We start from the raw sequence: 9,581 nt of genomic DNA, 5'->3' as shown, positions 1-9,581 counted from the left end.
CGTGTTATGTCGTGTCAATTTATTTCTTATTCATTAACGGGTCGTGTCGTGTCAACCCGTTATCTTATCGTGTCGTGTTCGGGTTTGGAATTTTGACACGAAATCCTTAACGGGTCGTGTTCGTGTTGACCCGTTAAGTGTAATGTATATACCTTGACATGACACAAACACGACCCGTTAACACGATTTGACACCTCTAATAAGAACACTACATCGAGCCATTCCCTCTGAATTAGATCGCAGAGGGTTCGAATGCCACATGGGTTTCCAAGCCCACGTGCATTCCAACTGCAGATTTTCATGGCTCTTGGCAGTGCTGATCCACAGCCACCGCTAATATCTTAGGGTTTGGAACTGCCTTCACAGCCTCATCAAGAGCATCAAGAATTGGAGCTACTTGAAGACGCTTTGATATCCTTCCACAAGAATTGTCTTCCTCCGAAAGCCCCTTTCGTTTTCTGGAAGCCCCCCTTCACCGAACCTCGCCCAGGAGGAAATGAATTTGTTTCATGTAGTAGGGAACTGCGTTTCCACTTCTTACTTCTAAGCCCATCTGGTTTTTTGGCACTATTTCCCTCTTGGCCAACCCCCTCGACACTAAAGCCCATATCTTCAGGCCCACCAGGCCCAAAAACGACTTTACTCGATTCTTGGCGAGAAGATTCCAGAATATCCTTCCTGTAAATCTGCATCCATCCCTGCTGTACCTACCATCGGGTTAGGTTGAATGTTTGGCAGAAAGGACACTCCTCCGTCTTCCACAATATCTGACCCATTCTCTATGGTAGGGGAAGAAGTTGGAGTGTGTTTCAAAGGATTGGGTCCTCTATTTCTCCCTGCAGATGGACGGCCTCCAAACCCACTACCTACACGAAGCCACATACCATATGGGAGATCCTTCACTGTATGCCCCTCATATCCTTGTATTACATTGGCACAATCCCTCTCACCATGTCCCAAACACCCACACCAATAGTAGAAATTCGGTAATCGCTCATAAGAGAACCAAACCCACACTGGTTCGCCATCCCCAATCATCAGTTTTGAACCAGCAAGGGTTTATCGACTGCTAAAGCAACTCGTACTCGCAAATACTCCCCCCATTCCATCTCCCCTGCCTCCACAACACCAAGTTTCTCACCCAATAAGCGACCAACAAAATCAGTTCGAGCCATAAGAGGTAAGTCATGAATTTGGACCCAAAATGAAGCCATCTTCATCTGAATCTGGTGAACTTGACACCAGCCATCAACTTCAGACATTAAAACTAAATGCTTATCAAACGACCAAGGACCCTCTTGGAGAACCCTCTCCTTATCCTTGATGTTCTTAAATTCGGCTAAAATGAGAGTGGAATCCATATATATGAACTTCACCCTTAACCCAAAATGCCAAGCTTTCCGCATCATACTCTTGAACACCTCTTTATTATAATGCTTCGCAGTGAATAACTTCATTATCCGACACTTACCTCTGCTCAGAATAGCATCTGCTAACTTCACCGGTTCCAAAACAACCTCCGTATTTTCCATCTTCGTCAAAGCGAGACGTTGATAGAGATCATGGAGAGAGTCCTCCATTTGCAACGGGAAACCTAAAACAAGAAAAACAGAGCACAACACAGACAACAGTGGAAAGATGCCTCAACGTATATAACCCAGTGTTGTGAATTTCGTACCGTACTAGCTGGTACGGTCGAAATTTTTCGTACCGGCCGTCCGACCGGTACAGGTACCATATTTGTTTCGTATCGGCCAAAATACTGGCCGTATTAGCCGGTACCGGACGTACCGGCCTCAATTTCGGCCAGTACCGGCCAGTGTTTTCATTTTTTCAAATTACAAGCTTATTTTTTAACCTCCAATTCAGACTAAACTATTTATAATTTATATATATATGTATTTATATATAATTTATTTATATATAGACTATTATTTTAGAATATAATTTTAGAATATAATTTATTTATATATCGACTATCTCAAAATGTTATCTCAAAAAGCTATTCTAAAATGATATCGATATCAAAATATTTCGTTCTAATATCTTGACCGATACGATGTCCGATACGATATTCAAAATATTGATATAACCTTCAAAAACCTAGAGAGGAAAAGTTTTTCGGCTTTATCTATTAAGCTTAATAGTTAAAAACGTTGTGCATACCTATGTTTTCTCGTCTTAATGATTGGACTTTTATTGAAAATATTTTTTTTCCTGATTCCTAATGGATTTAGGGTAGGTTTAGAGGGTGAGATGAGAATTTTATGTTTTGTTTTAGTGTTTAAAATATTATGTTTTGATATTATTATTGTATTGGGATTTGAAAAAGTTGAATTGAGATTTGAAAAAGTTGAATTGTTTATTATATTTTGTATGGAGATTTGAAAAATGTATAATGATGAGATGAGATGAGATGAGAATTTTGTATCTCATCCCACCCTACAAACCTGACCGAAGTGATACTTTTATTTCTTTACTTTATTTCCTTTTTATTTAGCTTAAAATAATTAAAAAAATACTATTTATAATTATAAAATGTATAAATTCTTCATATTTTTTTTAAAAATAATAAATAAATTTAAATTTTATGATAAAAAATTATTTTTTTAATAATAAAATTATTTTTATTAAAAAAAATATACGGAATGCTATATGAATCTGTATATAACATTATTTATTATTAAAGTACAAGAAATAAGGACCCAAAGGGATCAAGCTGTCCCAAATTAGACCGACATAAAACTTCCAGCAAATAATTACATCCTATCACGCCAAGGACAGGCACATTGATTGGTCAGCTAAATTATCTTATGAGATACGTGCACGCTTCACAAACCATTTTAGGCATGATTTGTATTCAAATTTAAAATTTTGAAAATTTTAAAAATTTTTTTATCTCATTTTTATAATTTTTTTTAAATTTTTATATAAAATAAAATAAATAATTCAATTTTTTTAAATCTTAAAATAAAAATAATATTAAAAAATATATTTTAATAATATTTTATTTAATTTTTTAATTATAATTATAATTTATTTTATTTCATCTCATTTTATTTTTAAAAATAAATGAGGCCTTAATTTCTCTTTCAAATCTATTGAGCGTAATATCATGTACAACAAATCTTTGTATTCCCTTAAAATTCTAGAATAATTGATAATTTTATATAATATCACGATAAAAATATTTAATCCGAATTCTAATTTTAAACTTTACTCCATTAATTAAATATTTAATGTATTTAACCTATTTATTAAAAAAAAAATGGGTCCACACGTAAAAAAGAATATTAAGAATATAATTTTTTTTCACCAACTTGAACCTTTACAATATAATTCTTTCATCCAAAGAGGGTTTTTTTTTTCAATTTCCAAGGGCTTAAATTTAAGAGTAATATTTAATGTACTAAGATTTCACTACAAACTTATATGTCATCAATCAAAATTCTAAATTAAAAAGTCAAGTCAATATTTATTATATTGATAACATGTTACCAATTACACAGTTTTAATTTGTAAGATTTCTATAGTAAATTTGCAATACGTTATTATTATTATTATTTTTTTAAATTTGGGATCTTACAGAAAATAGTAATGTTAGATACAGTCTTCGGGTGTTCTGCTTAAAACTATTAAAAAATATTTTTTCCTATGAGTATGTGATTTACCTATTTTTTTAATAAAAAAGTACGTGAGACTTGCACACTCTAACACTGTAAATATCATTTCCCAAGTTTTAATGACATAACATATTGTGATCTGTACTGCATATTCACACTCCATAACTATTTAATAACTATCTCTTAGTTCACACGATCCAATATATATATATATATATATATATATATATATATATATATATAAATATGAATTCTGTATGCTATTTTACAAGAAGAATTATCATTAAGGGATCAAAAGTTATTTCTCCCTAAAATTATCTTTACATGTTCAAAATTCTCATTTGTTTAGGGCTTGAGGCTTGATGACTATTGTCCTAGCTAGAGACAAGCATTGATCTCTATGGTGTATGCATACGGTTCGAAGCCGAGTAAATTAGCTCAACTTGTATGAATTGTTATTGCAAAATTCATTAGGTATCAATGGAGTACGAATTATATAGTATTTCAATGGTATCACAACATTATAATATGATAGAAAAATACTTTAACAACAAAAAGATTTTATAAAAATATATTTATAAATTGATGTGTTTGATATGGTACGTTATATTGTAAAGTAAATCCAATGGATCACATGAAGTCAAGTAAATTTATAATTTTTTTTTTGTGAAATTTCTTTATAACTATAACACTTCTCTATATAATGAAGATAAGAGTATAGGATGGCCTTGATCACTTTCATAAAACTTTTCATCTCATTTTATCTAATTATTATAATTTTTTTAAATTTTCACATAAAATAAATAAATAATTTAAGTTTTTCAAATCTTAAAATAAAAATAATATTAAAAAAAGATATTCTAACAATATTTTATTCAACTTTCAACTTTTATCTCAACTCATCTCATCTACAAAAACAAATGAGGCTATTTTTATCTCAACTCCCAGATTATCTAATAATTACTTTTGTGACTTGATTGATTATTTAAAATCAAAACATTACTAAACAAAGAATTTGGTAACAACCTCTAAGGAATCATTGTTGGGAAGAAAATTACGTAACACAGCTCATTTGTGGGCCTATTTTTGGGAATGAAACATCTATTTCAACTATGCACAACACCTTTTTCATTTTTGTTTGTGTTCTTTTTGATATTTTATGACTTTTGTTTTTTTTTTTTTTTTTTCACTTTACTATGCTTGTGATCTTATCGTGTTCCATCGCCATCTTCCTTTGTTCTGCAACAACTGAAACCTAAAGAAGCATCTTCAAAAAGGGATGGGGTTGGTCTTTCAGTAGCAGCTGGAGTAGTTCGCAGATCTTTTTCAGCTTCTCTTTTGCAGTTTTAGGATTGAACATGTTACCTTATTTATATGAAAGATCCACCCTCTCTGAATGGCCGTTACATTAACAAAGACATGATGGCTGCTGCTTTTGGTCGTCCTAAAAAGAAGCTTCCTCCAACTACTGCTATCAGAAGAAACTCAGAGAGCAGCAGCTTCCTACTACTTTCTGCAACCAGCCTTGCCTCTGTTGAATCTTTATCCATGCCTCTTGTCCGTACCTCTCTCTCTCTCTCTCTCTCTCTCTCTCTCTCTCTCTCTCTCTCTCTCTCTCTCTCTCTCTCTCTCTCTCTCTCTCTCTCTCATTTTCTGTGTGGTTTTTTCTGGTCTTATATATGTTTGGTAATTTGTTCAGAACAGGTCCAGGAAGTTGTTCTTTCAGCAGACATTCGATGTGCAGAATGTCAAAGGAGAGTTGCTGATATAATGTCCAGAATGAATGGTGAGTTTTCCATGTTTTTGTTTTTTTCTGGGAAATTTTGGTCTCAACAACCTTAATTCATGTACTTCCTAGTACTTAGGTCTAGGATTCGAATAATTATAGGAAAGAAAAATCAGTTCATGTACTATGAGTTCATTAAAAAGAGAATGGCAAAAGGTTATGACTAGACATGTTATCCTTATTATCTCTTGTAAAGGAAATAACAAACAGTGATTTTGCCTAGAATGGGAGGTAAAGAGAACTGTTTTTCAGAATCATTTATTATTATTATTCTCTTTCACTTGTACTGATCTTCTTGGAACTTTGCTTTGAGGGAACTCCTCATAAAAAGATGCTCTCTATGCTCTAAAAAAGAGTAGAAAAAAGGGAGAAAAAGAAAGAAAGAATGGGAAATAGTATGTGATCTAATTAAGCTTTACAAATGTTAGACGCATGGTTTAGATATGATAATGGTGTGATTTATGCAAGGTGACTATTTGCATTTGTCTAAAGTTGCATAGCATGTATGATATTCAGATGAACTACTTAATATAAGGATTAAGATCCTCTACAAATTTCTTATCTAAACACATTCTATAATTCGACGCTTTTAGTAAAATCGCATTGAGTTTATGATATTTAGAGGAATTACTTACAGATCAACGATTAAGATCCACTATAAGAAAACTGCTTATTTGTGACCATTTAATTCTAGCGAAATGACTATTTACAGCTAAAATGAGTCTATTTTGATCACAAATAACCTTTTCGCCGCAATTAAATGGCCACAAAAGTTCATTTTTCTTGTAGTGATCCTCGATCTACAATTTTCTGACATAAATACGTTCTATTATCCATAAGAGATAGACATAGATTGTGGATCCAACAAAATTAAATGGTACCATAAACAACGTGCATGCGGACTCCAATATTAATTACAGTGGAATCTACAGATTGTATATAAATGTGAGAATGATATTTTTTGTGAAAATAGAATAGGAATGATCTTAATGCACTCATCATCATTTGGCAGAGACACAGTCAGTGGTGGTGAATTTGTTGGAGAAAAAGGTGATACTAACATACAAGAATGCAAGTGCTGGCAAAGCATCCACACATGAGCAAGCTGTTGCTACCATATACAGGAATCCTCTTAGCAAAGTTGCCATTATCAGGCGGATTTTCCGCTCTTCTCGATGATATATGATTACTGATATATACTCTCTTAGACCATGTATAAAAAAGTTTCAATTTTCATTGTTGATGAATAAATCAATTGTGTATGTTGTACTTGGTTTTTAGTTTGCTTGCCTTTAAAGCCAAAAAAGATGAGTAATTACTTTAATTTTTGCAACATAATTAAAGAGCATGCATGTTTAATTGGTTTATTTTTCTTTTTTCTTTTTTAAAAAAGATAGACTACTTCAACTTTCCATCTAATGATTATGTACCCAAAAAAATCAAAATAAAGTTATAAAAAAAAACACAATAAGAGCTCGTTTGGATATTGAGTTGAATTGAGATGAGTTGAGTTCTTTATCAATAATAGTAAATTGAGATGATAGAATGAGTTTTGTGAGACCCACCTAAGATGAGTTTAGATGTGTTTGGATGTTAAAATAAATTTATATATATTTATGGAAAGTTGAAAAAGGTTATGAGTCCGTGTGTAAAAAATGTGTTTAATTGAAAAAGGTTGTGAGTCCAACGTGTAAAAAAGTTTTGAGTTGAGATGAGTTTAGTGATTTGAAAGTTAAGTGCTTGATGTTAGACTCAATTTAAAATTAGACTGATAATCCAAGTTCCAAACGGGGCCTAAAAGTTACTATTAAAAAATTATATTCAAAAAAATTTTCAAGTTTAACATCCATTTTCAAAATCTTCTCTATTTTCACATAACCCAACTAACAATATTTCTTGAAAAGTTCTCAAATTTTCTAAAATTGGAAACCAAACATGACCAAACCTCTGTTAAATAAAAAAGAGTAATGATACACTTCGTCCTAAAGAATACCAAGAAAACCTCAGAAGAGTCGGGCTACTCTTACTATTATTCACTATTATTCATTACTTTATTATTATTTTTTATCTATTTTTTATTACTATTTATTATTTTTCACTATTATTAAATATTTTATTATTATTTTTTTACTATTATTTACAATTCTTTTTAACACTTTTCACTACTCAAACGGAAGTCATTTCCATTTACCGCTTATTGGGTGGCTCGACGTTTTAAGTGAAACTTTTTAAATAATGATACATTTTAAGTGGTTGAGTAGGTATGACTGGGAACGACAAAATTTAAAAAGAAAACAAAAATCATTTATATATCAATAAGAAAATATCATTATATATGTTGCATGAAGTAATTAAATATGCAAAAACCTTATATAGCATACGAAGGAAGTACTACGTAATGCTTTCATTTGCACTATGATATAAAAAAGATGATCAGGCTTGATCACGAAGTATATATTAGGCATAAAAAGCTGTTAGTTCATATATATATATATATATATATATATATATATATATATATACATATATACAAAAAACCTTCGATCCACCAACGTATATATATATAGAATCAGGTTCCAAAATGAAGGAGAAGATCTTCACACAGACAATATATTCCAAAAGTAGAAATATGATCGGCAGTTTCATATAAATATGACTAATTGATTATAGGCGATCGAGAAGGAAAGACTAAAGAGGAGTCTCTAAAATCTATTTTTATGTCGTTTAAATTAATGTTTATAACTGTAATTTGTTAACCGTAGTACGTAGTTGAGTAAAATAGTTATATATATATATATATATATATATGTAATGAATAGCAGTGTGTTGTATTTATTTATGGGATACATGTATGTCTCGTACATAGTGGCGTACGTGTGAGGTAATTTGTTGTCTGGTAAGTGGTTTCAATTAAAAGATTTACAAGTTATATCAATCAAATATAACAACTGAACTCTATACTTACCTTATGATATTTGGTCATCTTTATCTTTATCTTTTGTAATTGGCGCTGGACTGCATCTTTGAACTTATTGTTTGCTGCAGTGTGATTTGTTGGGATTGTTGTTACTGCCTTAACATCCCCCTTCAAGTTGATAGGGAGTTCATGGATTGAAAGCTTGTCTTAAAGATAGAGGGAGCGTGAGAAAGTAAGTCCTTTGGTGAAGATGTCGGCCAATTGAACATAAGTGGACATATATCTAAGAATGATGTCTTTTTGAGCAACCTTCTCGTGAATAAAGTGGTAATTCACTTTAATGTGTTTTGTTCTTACTTGAAAAATTGAATTTGCTGCAAGAGAGAGGGCTCTAAGGTTGTCACACAAAAGAATAGGAGGAGAGGTGAGTGGAACTTAGAGATCAGCGAGAAGCATGCGAATCCAACAAAGTTTTGCAATTGCAAAGGCCATGGCTCGGTACTTTGATTCTTTGCTAGAGTAAGAGACCACATGTTGCTTTTTGGCACTCCATGACACTAAAGAGGGACCAAGAAACACAGCATAACCTGTTGTAGAATGACGATCAATCATATCACTTGGCCAATAAGAGTCACTAACAACATGAGGTTGCAAGGATCCCTTTGCAAAGTAGATGCTGTGATGAAGAGTTCCCTTTAAATAGCGCAACATACGCTTTGTTGCGGACTAGTGAAGAGGTGGCTACATGCATGAATTAACAAAGTTGATTAACCACAAATGCTAGTTCAAGATGTGTGAGTGTACAATACTGAAGAGCACCCACAACTTGTTTTTAGCAGGTGACATCTTGTAGGGGATCACTTGTGGTTTGTGAAAGCTTGGTGCATGTGGTGCTCGTGGTGATATCTTAGCATCCTCATTGGTTTAGCCAAAGTTGAAAGATGACTAAAATTTAGATAATTTGTGTCAAAAAGACCCCCACATTAGATTGAGTATCTCTAAAATAATTTAGATTTTAGATACAGTGCTTCACCAAATATAGCTAACTACAATTGCTTCATCAAACATTAAAATATTAGTTTCTCATTCCAAGCAAACAAATTAAATTAATTAGAATATAATTAACATTTAACATTTAGAATATAATTATTATTAACATTTAATTGGTAGAACTACAAAATGTGATAAAAATAAATTTAATTAATTAATTATTAAAATAATAATATTTTATTATTATATAGAGAGTAAATTGATA

At 31.8% G+C, this 9,581-nt stretch overlaps 1 protein-coding gene across 2 annotated transcripts; it reads left to right on the top strand.

Annotated features, from left to right (window-relative positions):
* The first annotated feature begins 4,831 nt into the window (after positions 1-4,831).
* Positions 4,832-6,689, top strand: LOC108986748. Of its 2 annotated transcripts, none has more exons than XR_001995413.2 (3): positions 4,832-5,180; positions 5,323-5,409; positions 6,422-6,689. XR_001995413.2 is itself a non-coding variant. In XM_018959482.2 (3 exons), exons 1-3 carry the CDS (start codon positions 4,998-5,000, stop codon positions 6,586-6,588), a joined length of 432 nt encoding a protein of 143 aa, XP_018815027.1. In that variant the 5' UTR covers positions 4,832-4,997; the 3' UTR covers positions 6,589-6,689. The 2 variants fall into 2 exon arrangements, 1 of the variants encoding a protein (XP_018815027.1); XM_018959482.2 differs by having other exon boundaries at positions 5,328-5,409.
* The last annotated feature ends 2,892 nt before the right edge of the window (positions 6,690-9,581 follow it).

Source organism: Juglans regia, chromosome 15 (assembly GCF_001411555.2).
Source record: "Juglans regia cultivar Chandler chromosome 15, Walnut 2.0, whole genome shotgun sequence".
NCBI classification, from domain to species: Eukaryota; Viridiplantae; Streptophyta; class Magnoliopsida; order Fagales; family Juglandaceae; genus Juglans; species Juglans regia.
This window is presented reverse-complemented; position numbering and strand designations above follow the sequence as displayed.

What these genes read in the sequence shown, in the direction of transcription:
- LOC108986748 (XM_018959482.2), top strand. Translation starts at nt 4,998, where the DNA reads ATGAAAGATCCACCCTCTCTGAATGGCCGTTACATTAACAAAGACATG. An exon ending in AATCTTTATCCATGCCTCTT is followed by an intron (nt 5,181 to 5,327) that starts GTCCGTACCTCT and finishes TGTTCAGAACAG; the next exon opens with GTCCAGGAAGTTGTTCTTTC. An exon ending in TATAATGTCCAGAATGAATG is followed by an intron (nt 5,410 to 6,421) that starts GTGAGTTTTCCA and finishes ATCATTTGGCAG; the next exon opens with AGACACAGTCAGTGGTGGTG.